This window comes from Trachurus trachurus, assembly GCF_905171665.1.
Source record: "Trachurus trachurus genome assembly, chromosome: 2".
NCBI lineage: Eukaryota > Metazoa > Chordata > Actinopteri > Carangiformes > Carangidae > Trachurus > Trachurus trachurus.
In genome coordinates this window covers 2,877,934-2,891,655 of record NC_139914.1, presented here as the reverse complement: position 1 = coordinate 2,891,655, position 13,722 = coordinate 2,877,934, and the positions used below count along the sequence as shown (strand labels likewise).

Genomic DNA, 13,722 nt, shown 5'->3' with positions numbered 1-13,722 from the left:
GACGTGAAGGCAGCGTGAACAACACAGAAAGAAAGAGAGAGAGAGAGAGACGTCCAAAGCTGCTGCACCTTCTCCTAAAAAGAGGAAATATCGATTTCTAAGAGTCTAAAAGTTACAAAAGAAACAGTTAGAGCCAAGATAATTTACACAACTCAACAGCCACACACAGTAATCTGGAGCTTTCATGGTCTTCATCACAAGTGTTATCAAGGGTTAAATCCAAGTTGAGTTGCAGCTCTGAACAGAATCAAGGAGACAAAACAGGTTTTTTCTACTCAAGTCTTTTCTTTTGACACTTTTATTCTGTTTAAAAACATTTAAGAAATATTGATTTCTAGTCAACGTGATCAGTATTTATTTATCGCGAGTATAATCAACATGTCATTGCTGTCGAGTGTCCTTCTCTTCAATCCCTTTAAAAAAAAAAAAAAAAAAAAAAAACACTGGATCAGCACAGTGATACGTCAGCAGTTCAAAGGAAAAGGTCAAATTCATGAGCTTTTCCTCCAAAGTATCACAAAGTGCAGAGGATTCAGTGATGAAATCAAAGCTGTCAGAAGTCCTGCCGTTGGTTTTTATCCCACTAAATAAATCTATCTCTCTATGTTTCTACTAGAGACGTCTGATAAGTTCACAGTTTTTTTCCAGAGCTGCTGTCTGAACCAGGACTTGATCTGACTTTAGCTTATTAAAATAAAATAATAAAAAAACAAAACAACAATCCACAGGCTTCACATCATCTACAGACGTTTGTGTCAAGGCCAAATTCAAGTAAATAAGAACCATAAGTATTTTGGAGTTACATTTCATGATTTAATAAAAAATAAAAAGTTCTCTCATGATTAAATCATTTTGGTTCTTCTCTCGGTCGATATTCAGAAGAAGAAGCGATGACGATGTTTCGCCATGTGGCTGCGTTGTGTTTTTTCTTTGTGTAGAGCCCAGATTTGTACGAAAATAAAAAGAGATCTCTTAATTAAATCCACGTAAAGCCTCTGTGATAACAACAAAGATAACTATTATGATAACCATGATAATGATGATGATGATCCACTCTGCTCGAATGAAAAAACCCACCGCGTTAGAAAATATAGATTCTCTACAGAGAAAAAAAAATAAACATTTCACTTCAGATTCAGATACAGAGGAGGAGAGAAACCTGATGATGTCACTGATGTGAAGTCACACGTTAATGCCCCGTGATAAAGTCAGTGCAGCGTTACAGTCGTTCAGTCCATCGAAGGCACCTGAGTTTAGCTCCAACCTGAAGCCGGAGGTTCACCAGTGTATACACAACACACACACACACACACATTCACATTCACACACACACTCTAATTGTGTTCCTCTCCCTGACTCTGGCTCTCCTGAGTGTCCTTGCCCCAGCCGAGGTCGTTGCCGGGCGCGTGCTTGTCCCAGCTGTCCGTGTTGTGTCCGTGCTTCCTCTGGTGGCGTTTGTAGTTGTCCCAGTGACCCGTGGTGTAGCCGCACTCGCCGCACGCGTACGGCTTCTCGCCCGTGTGCCGCAGCATGTGCCTCTTCAGGTTCATGCTCTGGTTGCAGGAGTAGCCGCACACGCCGCAGTGGAACGGCTTGGCGCCCGAGTGGATGCGCTCGTGCCGCCGCAGGTTGGCCAGGTTCCCGCAGGCGTAGCTGCACGACGGGCACTGGTACGGCTTCTCGCCCGTGTGCACGCGCATGTGCCGCTTGAGGTTGTCGAGGTGCGAGGAGGTGTAGGCGCAGTGCGGGCAGCGGTGCGGCTTCTCCTCCGAGTGGGTGTGGGCGTGGCGGGCCAGGTGGTTGGGGTAGTGCGACAGGAAGGGGCAGTGCGGGCAGCGGTACAGCTTGGTGCTTCGTTGGCCTCGCCGCGAACCCCGGGACGCCACCGCTGCCACCGCCGCCACCGCCGCCACCGGGCTGCAGGGGGCGCCGGCTTCGTCTTTAGACAGGAGGTCCAGGGAGCAGCGGCGACACACCTGAGTAAACACGGACATGAAAACATCCGTCACACATCGACACGGACGAGACGAGACGTAAACTAATGGAAAAACCTCGATAAAGAATTAAAAACACATGAATCACTACATTTAAAAACATGTTTAAAACTAAGTATTCGTAATGAATAAAAGCCAAGTAGTAGTAAAAATTGAAGATAATTATGTAGAATGACAAGTTAAAACCAAAATACGATAAACAAGGATAAAAACATTAATTATTAATGAGGAATGACTTGTGTAATAATAAACTTGGTGCTGCGATGGATCCAGTCCATCGCTATGTATAGTATGTATATACATTAATAATATGTCGTTGCATTTGCTGCAGCATCGTTTCAATAAGCTTCTGCACTGTCACAGCATTTATTTTCGTCCAGAGTTGCATTAATTTTTCAAAGATTCTCAGTGGGGTTCAGGTCTGGACTCGTTCTTCCTTGAAGATGATGGTTCCCCACTCTCCTTCCAGTTTTTAATAATACATTGGACAGTTCTTAACTCAAATTAGAAGTCTCAGCAATCTGTTTAGATGTTTTATTTGCTTTATGTCAATAATTTGGCCCTTCTGAAACAGATTAACACAGGATGTGACTTCCAACATGGTTGTTTAAGAAATGAGACTGCATCAGTTATGGTTAAATAAGTTGTTTCCAGCTGAAACATCATCATCCATGCAGTAATCATCCAATGGGAGGCTCTTATCTATTAGCTTGGTTAAATCCAAGTTGACTCTTGCTTAGATTAATCTTATGTATTGCTCTCAGTTTGGTTCAAATCAATGTTTAAAACGGTGTTATCCCGTTATCTTAACCCTGTAATCCAAATTGTATGTATGTATTTATTATGTTCTGCTGAATGGACCTAAATAGTAATAATAAAAAACAAACTACAGGATTCCGCTTCCGGGTCGCAACGAAGATGGCAGCTTGATTTCAGTGCTCCCCGACGGTTTCACGAATTAACCCTGTTAACCCCTGAGATAACTAAAAAGTGAGTGTTAAAACGCGGCGATGAACAGGGTTAACACAAGAAGTTGGAAAAACATGACCACGACAGAAGATATTGGTGAGTGTATGCCACCAAATGTTGCTAGCCGAAGTAGCTCCCCGACATGCGAGATGAGCGAGGACCATGGCGAGGACGGAGAAGACGATGCTAGCCTGCGTGGCATACTAAACGAACTACGAGACTTCAGGCGAGATAATAAACAGCACCTCACGGAGATTAAACAAGAACTGCACAAGACGAACGATAGACTGGTAGAAGCCGAGACCCGAATCGACGAAGCAGAGACAGCACTACAAGCGGTGTCAACGCTGGTGAAACGGCTCTCACAGCGCCAGGCTGACATGGAGGCTAAACTCATTGACCAAGAAGGACGTGCTCGCAGAGACAATATCCGAATATACGGGATACCCGAAGACGCGGAGGGGAACAACGTCTCGTCTTTCCTGGAAAACTTACTGAAAGAGTCGCTGGGTTTTCCACCGGGCACAGAGCTAAAAATTGAGAGAGCACACAGAGCCACTGTTCCTAAGCCCACCGGCTCCCAGCTAAAGCCCCGGTCTATCATCGCCAAGTTTGCGAGCTACAGAGTAAAAGAAGAGGTGATCCGAAGAGCCTGGCAAAAAAGAGAGGTTTTCTACAACAACACCCGCTTCTACATAGACCACGATTACCCATCAGCGATCCTGAAGAGACGTGTGGAATACGCGGAAGCAAAGAAAATATTAAAAGAAAGAAAGATCAAGTTCCAGACCCCCTACCCAGCGAGACTACGGGTTTTTTACAACGACGGCACCCGCCTGTATCAGAGCGCAACCGAGGCGACGGAGGACATGGCCTCACGCGGATTTCCCGTCACCATCATACCAGCACCAGACCGCCCGGATGAACGAGAGACTGAACTCTTATCTACATGGCAAATGGCAGGGCGCCGCCGGGTTGGAGCCAGGATCACCCCGGATAGAGCACCTCAAAAGAAAAAAGCCTCCCAGATGCAGTTCAAGGAGAAACTCCAGGAGTTCAGACTGAATCCTCCTCCAGAGTGAGGGACAATCAGGACAATCAACCACCTGACCAAGAAAAAGCTGCAGATAAGTCTGACCCGGTTTACACTGTATTTTATTATGTTTATGAACCAACTGATCTAATTTTATTTATTTTTTTTATTTTATTTTTCATCTGGGATTTAAAGACTCTAAGGATTAGGTTGATCTTAATTGCCTTTGTGACTGAAGCCATATATGGTTCTCTTTTATTTAATTTGAAGTTTGAAAATTCCTATTTAAAAAGGAAAAAAAAAAAAAAAAAAAACCAAGTGTAAAAAGGTCGGGACACAGAAATCCTTCAGCTATGACTGTAAGTTTTATGCAGTCATCTCAAAGGGCCCTACTCTTAAAAAAGAGCTGGACATCCCTTTATGGGCGCTCTGACATCAGGAGCCCCTCAGAGGCTAATGAAGAAAGAGCCTCAACATTGGAAGCAAAAAACTCTAAGGAATATATGGACGTTTGGTTAAGATCTGTATTATTGTTCTTACTGTGTTATGTTCATCTCTCGAAGTTCACGAGAGTTTTTGGGATGTATGATGGTCCAAGAACTAGTCATGGTGTAGGGAGATTTCAGCCATATGCAACACAAGTAGAAGACCATGGCTAATCATGATATTAAAATCGTTTCATTTAATATAAATGGAGTCTTGAACCCAATTAAGAGAAGCAAGATATTGAGCAAAATGAAAAAGGAGAATGCACATGTAGTGTTCTTACAGGAAACACACCTTAATCCTGTAGAACATGAAAAGCTGAAAAGAATGGGGTTTTCTCAGGTGTATCATTCATCTTGCAAATCAGGCCATAAGAGAGGGGTAGCTATTCTACTCTCTCATAGAGTTAAATTTGAAAAAAATTCAGAGGTAAAGGACAACGAGGGAAGATATTTACTTGTCTCAGGTAAGATAGAAGGGGTCCAAATAACCCTACTTAATGTTTATGCACCCCCCGGTAGTGATTTCATTTTCTACAGAAAAATTTTTGACTTAATGACGGAGGCGACAGGTATACTTATATGTGGAGGAGACTGGAACATACGCCTCAACCCCAGACTAGATGGCTCCAAAGATTCTATTCAAACCTCCATACACAAGAAACTTAAGATTCTTATGTCAGAACTAGGAGTGCTGGATCTTTGGAGAGACTTCTACCCAACAGGCCGAGATTACACACATTATTCACACCCACACGCTGTCTACTCCAGAATCGATTATTTCTTCATCTTTAAAAGAGATCGCCATAGAATACATCATTGTGAGATAGGTAACATCGACTTGTCAGATCATGCACCTCTCTCATTGATGCTGCAAATTAATAATAATCCTGGAAATACACTATGGAGGCTAAATTCAAATGTTCTTAATAATGAACAATTCAAAACAAAAATTAAAGAAGAAATCAAACAATTTATGGAAGTAAACAATAATGGGGAAGTTGGTCCAGAAATTGTATGGGATGCACTAAAAGCCGTTATGAGAGGGAAAGTTATATCCTTCTGTGCTTACCAAAAGAAACAAAGACAATTAAGACTCTTAGAACTAAATAAAGAATTAAAAGAACTTGAGACAAAACACAAGAAGGGATCAAACCCAAATCTCATCTCGAAATTAAAAGAAATTAGGAATGAAATTAATGTTCTATACTCACAGGAAATACAAAAGAAGATGATTTATACAAAACAAAAGTATTACGAGTCTGGCCCGAAATTTTCTAAACTGCTGGCAAGGAAATTGCAAAAACAACAGTCAGATAACACAATCTACAAAATTAGGGACCCACTTTCCAAAGCTTTGCTACATAAGCAACATGAAATTCAAATGGCATTTCAAAATTACTATAAACAACTATACTCCCAACCACAATTATTAGATGAACAACAGATTGAACAGTTCTTATCATCTCTCAATTTACCCACCCTATCAGAAGATAAAAACAGAAAATTAAAAGCTGAAATAACAAAGGAAGAGCTGAACAGTGCAATTTCAAGGTTAAAATCAAATAAATCACCAGGGCCAGACGGGTTTTCTCCTGAATGGTACAAGACCTTTAGGACAGAGTTAACACCAATTCTTCTTAACATATTTAATACAGCTTTAAAGGAAGGGAAAACTCCACCAACTTGGACAGAAGCTACAATCTCGGTTATACCGAAGGAGGGAAAAGACAGACTGGACTGTGGGTCATACAGACCAATCTCTGTCCTGAACACAGATTACAAACTGTATACATCAATCCTCGCCAAGAGAGTTGAGGAGGTCCTCCCTCACCTTATCCACACAGACCAAACAGGTTTTATTTCCCAGAGACAAACACATGATAGTATTAGACGCTCATTACACATTTTAAGCCATATACAAAAACAGAAGTTACAGGCCTTATTGGTGAGCCTAGACGCAGAGAAGGCCTTTGATTCTGTGAGTTGGACGTTTTTGTATAAGACTCTTGAGAGATTTGGGTTTCATAAAGAATTTATTAAGGGAATTGGTACTCTATACAATCATCCAACTGCCCGCATTAAAATAAATGGGTACCTCTCAGACACTATCAAATTAGAACGGGGCACTAGACAAGGTTGTGGTCTATCACCACTCCTTTTCGCAATTTATATAGAACCACTTGCTCAATGGATTAGGCAATCTGACAATATTAAAGGAATTACCATAAATGGGGAACAACACAAAATAGCATTGTATGCAGATGACATATTAATATACCTCAAAGACCCCGCCCACTCACTTCCTGAATTGTTTAAACTTTTAGATAGTTTCGGTAAATATGCGGGATACAAACTAAATATTCAGAAAACCCAAATCTTAACACAAAATTATACTCCATCTAAACAACTTCGGGATAGATACCATCTGAACTGGGATCAGGATGCAATGAAATATCTAGGTGTACTATTCCCTAAAGATATTTCTACATTAGCAAAGATTAATTATGACCCCCTTTTTACCAAAATAAAATTGGATATACAAAGATGGAATTCCAACCCCTTTATGAGCTTTACTCAAAGGGTGGAGACCATAAAAATGAATATACTCCCAAGATTTCTTTTTTTGTTTCAGGCCCTTCCTGTGGAGATAACCACAAAACAATTCTCTGAGTGGGACAACATTATTTCTAGGTTCATATGGCAGGGAAAAAAACCCAGAGTAAGGTTTAAAACATTACAATTATCAAAAGACAGAGGAGGCATGGCTGTACCAAATTTAAAGGATTACTTTTTCTCAGCTCAAATTAGACCATTGATTAATCTGTGTAACCAAGATTATCATGCCAGGTGGAAAGACATCGAGCTTTCACTTGTTAAGGACCCTCCACTCTGGGCAGTACTCGGTAATAAGGATCTGGAAAACTTTGTAACCAAATTGCAGAATCCGTGGACAAAATTTCAAATTAAAACCTGGAACTCAATTAAAGACACATATAAATTACACGATAAATTGGGAATAATTAGGTGGTGCGCCTACGACCCTGACTTTAAACCGAATCAACTGGACCATAGATTTAAAAGCTGGATAACTAAGGGAATAACAACATTTCACTCAATAATAGACAAGGGACAACTTAAAAGTTTTCAAACTCTACAAAGAGACCACTCTTTAGAAAAGCAGGATTTTTATAGGTATTTACAACTACGTAATTACTACGACAAGGTAATTAGAAACTATACAGTGGATCCAGAAGACCCAATACTGAAAGAGATATTACGTGCTTATTCATCAGAGCGAGCCAAAGGTACTATATCTAGAATATATAAGGGCTTCATGATTAAAAAAACCTACTCTACAGACTACATTAAAGATAACTGGGAGAAGGAAGGTAATTTTGAAATGCCCAATGAGGAGTGGTACAGTTGTTGTGAGTTTCAATGGAAATGCACCAACTCACATACATGGAGAGAATTTGCATGGAAATGTTTAATCAGATTTTTTGTAACCCCTAAACAGAAAGCTCACTTTGCAGGAGAGGATCCACAGTGCTGGAGGATGTGTGGGAGCCAGGATGCAAACCATTGGCATATATTTTGGGAATGTCCAGTAATTGTAAATTTCTGGTCAGAGATGCATAAAATATTAGAAAACATGTTTCATATGAAAATGCCATACCATTTCAAAACCTTTATTCTGGGAGAAATTAATTTTCTCACAGGGCATCTCAACAAATACCTATTTGGGGCTCTGATTTCTGCTGGCAAGAAAGCCATCACACGTCACTGGCTGCATCCTGACCCCCCCACAATAGAGGAATGGACTGTTATTGTTGATGAAATATATCAAATGGAAAAGATTACTTTCTCACTTCGGCTACAAATGGATAAATTCACAAGGTCATGGTCAAAATGGGTCTCTTATGTACAAACATCACAGTCTCACTCACTCTAGAAACTAAATCACTTGTCTCCACCCACTTACTCTCGGTTATCTCCCTGTTGGTTTGAAGGACCGCCAGGTCTTGTGTGTTTCATACTCACATGTGTATGTATTTCAGAACTCTTATCTTTTTGATACCTAGTCTCCCTACAACTAAATGCAGCTGCTGTTATAAACCCATACATCCTGTTTTGATTCTTCATTGTTCCTTTTTCTTGTTTGTCTTTAGTTAGTTTTGTTTGTTTGTTTGTTTGTTTGTTTTTTCTTAAAAATATAAAAGTATGCAGGTTTTGTTTCTTTCAACATTACACAACTATATGGCGATAGCTATGTTGATATGATGTTATCCTCTCTTCTTGACAATAATTGTAAATCAAGAATTCAACACCAGCTGTGTAATGTAATGTGTGAGAATAACAATAATAAAGAAAATTAAAAAAAAAAAAAAAAAAAAAAAAAAAAAAAACAAACTACAACTACTAACTATTCTGAAAATCTCTAGAAACGATGATGATGATGCGTACCTGTCCTCCGTCACCCTCCCCCTCGCCGTCGCCCTTGTCCCCCCCCTCCAGGTCGGCGTCGTCCAGCGTGAGGCCACACAGCCGGCAGCACATGGGGAAGAGGAGGACGGGCAGCGGGGCCGAGGGCGAGCCCAGGCCGCCCAGCGTCTGGAGGTAGCCCGAGTCCTGGGACACACGCAGCGTCAGGTCGGACACGACTGAAAAAAAGAGTTGAAATAAAGCTTTATTGATACAAGACGACCAAACAGTGAACAAGACGTGATGCTGTTTTTAAACCTCCATGTTCACTTCCCTCTGAATTAAAGCTGTTAAAGGGATAGTAGCAGTTTTTTTTAAGTGGGGTTGTATGATCTACAAATAGCCCCTAAGTACTTTAATTGCAGTAGAAGACTCTCTGCACTCCTCCCGTTAGCAACGGCAGCCCATAGCCCTGCCCAGAGATTTACAACATACATTGTTGTGAACAGGCCTATTTTCGTGGCCTAAAAGAGGTTTTACCTGAAAAAAAAAATACACAGTTCCATTGTTCGCTATAATATAATTTTTTCCAGCCCCTCAAAGTGTAGGAAAAACGCAGTTTTTATTTGGAGCTAACCAACTGCTGATCGGCGGGCGCTAACCCTGGGCGGAGGGATACGTGAGTTGGTTATAGGTCCAAATAAAAACTGCGTTTTTCCTGCACTTTGAAGGGCTGGAAAAAATTATATTTTAGCGAACAATGTAACTGTGTATTTTTTTTCACGTAAAACCTCTTTTAGGCCGCGAAAATAGGCCGTTTCTTTGGGTCCATTCACAACAATGTATGATATAAATCTCTGGGCAGGGCTATGGGCTGGCGTTGCTAACAGGAGGAGTGCAGAGAGTCTTCTACTGCAATTAAATTACTAAGGGGCTATTTGTAGATCATACAACCCCATTAAAAAAAAAATGCTACTATCCCTTTAAATTTGAAACTTCTCTCCTCAGTTTCAGTCGGTCGATGAGCAGTCAACCACTCCGCTGTCCTTCCTCATTTTTTAACTCAGTCAGTTTCACCTCGTTGCTTCCTCTTTTCTGCTCATGTTGCCCTCGTTACACTTTAAATAAAGTTTAAAAACCTCATCATGAGCCTAAATTTGATTTTATTGACTTCCCAAACCTCAACACACACTTTCATTCACAGTCTGGTCTCTGTGTTTTCTAAAATCTTAACACACACATCTGACTTTGGGCGTGTGATGTTTCTGACTCTGACTCAGTTGTTTATTACGAAGACGGTGAGTTCAAGGACGCGTGGGAATTTCCCAGCTGTGTTTTACCGTCTTCAGCTGCGGCGCTGGCCTTTTTCCTCCGCCCTCGCCTCTTCTCCTTCTCCCTCCTCTGCGGCCGCTCCTGCATGTGCATGCGCTGGTGCCTCCGCAGGTTGCCCAGGGAGTTGCAGGCGTAGCTGCACTGGGGGCAGCGGTACGGCTTCTCCCCAGTGTGCGTGCGCGCGTGGCGCTGCAGGTTGACGAGCTGGGCCGAGGCGTAGGGGCAGACAGGGCAGTGGTACGGCTTCTGCCCGTCGTGGATCCTCATGTGGCGTTTGAGGTGGTTGGAGTAACGGGAGGTGAAGGCGCACAGCGAGCAGGTGAACAGCTTCGCCGGGACGTCAGCGCCGGCGTCGTCGGCATCGGCGCCCGTCTTCGCGGCGCGTCGCCTCTTCCTCTCCGAGCCGCTGCCGACGGATCGGTCCGACTCCTCCAGCTGAGGGGAGTCGACGGAGGCCGAGTGCTGCAGGCCCTCCTCGCAGGTGAGGCAGTAAAGCTCCGCCCCCAAGTCCAGACCCACACCTGAGACACACACACATTCAGATTTAAGACCAGAAAACAGGAAGAAAAAAAAACACTTATAACATTATTATGTTTTTATTTATTCTTATTCTGCTTTTTATTTGAAATGTTTTATTTTATTTGAAATAATATTCCATTTATCTATGTATATCTCACTTTGTGTTGATTTCTCTTACAATTCAGGAGTTTGTAACAAAGAAAAATTTCCCTTTGGGGAAAATAAAGTATCTTAAAGATATCTATATTCAATAATTTACTATCTAACAATCAATAACTATAATTGATAATAGCTCTGCAGTAAACTCTGAATAAATACTTATTACTCGATGTAAATCAGTAGAAACAGGTGAAAATCCTCGAACTGCAGGCACCTTACAAAAAGAATCAGATGAAAAAAAAGGAGCGATGGCGACATCTTTAAATGGACGAGGATCGTTTTAGACGCATGAAAAAAATAACCAAGACCTGAAGAGAGACTCCAGAAATAAAAGTCTAAGTTTGAGCTGCTGCCTCTTGAAGACAAGAACGGTGCAGCTCAGTGAAAGAGGAGGAGAAAAAGAAGAAGGAGAAAAAGAAAAAAAGAAGAAGAAGAGGAAGAAAAAGAATAAAAAGAGTTACCCAGATCTAGTCCGGCCCCCAGCGGCGTGTCTCCCAGCAGCTGACCACATCCTTTACAAGAGAGAAACGCTGGGAAAGTGGAGTGTGTTGGAGCCGAGGGGTCGTCGTCCTCCACGCTCAGAGAGAAGACGGTCATACCTGAGGAGAGGGGACGGACAGAGGTGGACAGATGTTTTAGTTTTAGTCTCTGCAGTCACAGCACATCTGGAGACGCTGCCTGTCTGTGCTACAGCAGCAGATGTTGACACACAGAGACGGAGAGGAAAACCAAACACTAGGAGCAGGTTTGACAGACGCCTTGGAGCTAAATGTTTATGAGCAGCCAAACTGTCCCAGTGTCTTTCTCCTCCTCCTCCTCCTCCTCCTCCTCGTATAATAAACAGTAAACACAGCTCGTCGTGTGTCTGTGTCTCTCACCGGACTCTCGATCCAGACCCATGATCTCCGAGTCTCCAAACTCCAGCTCTCCGCTCAGCAGGAAGTCGCTCTCCAAAACCAGGCAGCCCGGCTCGCACACCACCGCCCCGTCCTCCGACTCCACTGGACACACAAACACACACAAAAACACATTCATCAGCATAATAACAGGCAGAAAATTAGATTAGGATTGATGCAAGTCCTGAAATAATATGATATTATCCATCCTGGGCTCAGATAAAAAAGAGTTTTATTGGTCATGAAACCGGGAACATGTGTGTCTAATGTTTCACAGAAGCAGAAGAAACTGGACAGGAGTGATAAGTTTGGTCAGAGGAGGTGGAGGAAGACGATGATGATGATGGACGAGGGCGAAGGGGAGTAAACAGAGGGCAGAGGAAACCAGTGAGGATGAGATAAGTGCAGAGGAGGAAGAGTCGGAGGGTGAGGAGGAATGAGTCAGGAAGAGGAAGAGAAGTGAAAGAAGGAATGAGAAACGTCATTTTATTCGACCAAAAACCTTCTTTTAGTTTATTTTGGTGCTTTAATGAAGTGGATTCACTGTTTTTCTGCAACACAGATGATTTAAGATGTCTGTAAACCAACTGGAAAACCTCATTTTAGAATAAACTGAAGATGAACCAACTCGACTGAATTAAAGGATAAGAAAACAACAACATATAAATACAAGGTTTGTGTGTGTAGCAAAGGAAGCGACACAGGAAGAGATGAAAGAAAGAAAGGAAGAATGAGGAGGGGGAGGGAGGAAAAGAGGGAGGGAGGGGGGAAGGAGGTCAGGTAAAGGCCTGTGTGAAGAGGAAGAGAGGAAGTGGAGAGTCCAAGTTGAGCCAGGGCAGTCAGGATGAGATAACACACACACACACATCTGCTTAAAGGACAACACGACTCCAGCAGTCTTCCTCTTTGACAGATAATGAGGAAGGAACCGAGCCTGCAGAGTCAATAATATGTCAGACCAGTTAGGCAACTTTTTTTTTTTTTTTTTTTTGGTTTCCTTGGCAACACATTAGTATAACTCCCCCACAACGGGTTTAAACTTGTGGTAAATATACGTCTTGAAGCGACTTTTGCGTGGATTTAAAGCAACAAAGCGCCACTTCCTCCGATCGAAGCTGTGATTTGGCGTTTTGGGGAGTTAAAAAAGAAGAAGGAGAAGAAGGAGGAGGAGGAGGAGGAAAAGGGGAAAAAAACACAGGATTAACTCACATTTGACGGGCTGCGGGTTGGACTGTTTTCTCCGCGGCATCCTCGCCTCTCTCTCGGTCTCTCGTCGGTTCCCTCCGGGTCTCGGTCCCGGTTGCAGCGGGAGACACCCGACACGAAAGTGGGCTCCGGTCCGTCAGCCAGGCAGCCAGCTAACTAACTGCTTGTAATCATCATCATCACCTCCTTCCTCTTCCTCTTCCTCCAACGGACAGCGGCGGCGGCGGCGTCGGTGTCATCGCTCCCGACTACTGCCTGAAACGGAAACCAACGTCCGTTAAGAAAAAAACTAAACACTAAACCTTCTTTCTTTCTTTGACTTCGGTGTGGTTTTAAATGGCGTCACACACACTCCTGCCACTTTAAAGTTAACGCAGTGATTCATTCTTTGTTATTGTTTCACAGCAATTAGTCGGAGCCATCTTGCTAGCAGCCTGGCTAGCCGGATAACTTTAACGTTAAAAAATAAGCTGTGTTTCAGCTAGAAACTTACAAAAAAACGGCCACACCAGTAGATATAACTTCACCAATAAACCCACCTGTGATCAAGTCCGACAGAAACAGCCGTGGCGTCGAAAAAACGTCAAGAACTCCTTCAGAAACACTCTTTTGTTGCCAAACGCACACCACCGCTGACAGAGCTACGCCGGGTCCGGGCTCCGGATGACGTCATTGACAGGAGCAGAGGCTCATGGGATTCGTAG

General features: G+C 42.7%; 1 protein-coding gene across 1 annotated transcript; it reads right to left on the bottom strand.

The window, feature by feature from the left end:
* Positions 1 to 287: 287 nt before the first annotated feature.
* LOC310996998 (zinc finger protein 513-like) lies at positions 288 to 13,673 on the bottom strand. The gene is made up of 7 exons (XM_083986565.1): positions 13,558 to 13,673; positions 13,022 to 13,273; positions 11,795 to 11,917; positions 11,378 to 11,515; positions 10,247 to 10,759; positions 8,949 to 9,145; positions 288 to 1,976 (listed from the first exon to the last, which is right to left on the bottom strand). The coding sequence occupies exons 2-7, from the start codon at positions 13,059 to 13,061 to the stop codon at positions 1,335 to 1,337; spliced, it is 1,653 nt and encodes a 550-aa protein (XP_083842691.1). The 5' UTR covers positions 13,062 to 13,273; positions 13,558 to 13,673; the 3' UTR covers positions 288 to 1,334.
* Between the last annotated feature and the right edge of the window lie 49 nt (positions 13,674 to 13,722).

Excerpts from the sequence above, each read along its gene's own strand:
- LOC310996998 (XM_083986565.1), bottom strand. The coding sequence starts at position 13,061 with ATGCCGCGGAGAAAACAGTCCAACCCGCAGCCCGTCAAAT. Across the intron at positions 11,918-13,021 it reads CAACCCGCAGCCCGTCAAAT|TGGAGTCGGAGGACGGGGCG; the intron begins GTGAGTTAATCC and ends TTGTGTGTCCAG. Across the intron at positions 11,516-11,794 it reads GGGTCTGGATCGAGAGTCCG|GTATGACCGTCTTCTCTCTG; the intron begins GTGAGAGACACA and ends CCCTCTCCTCAG.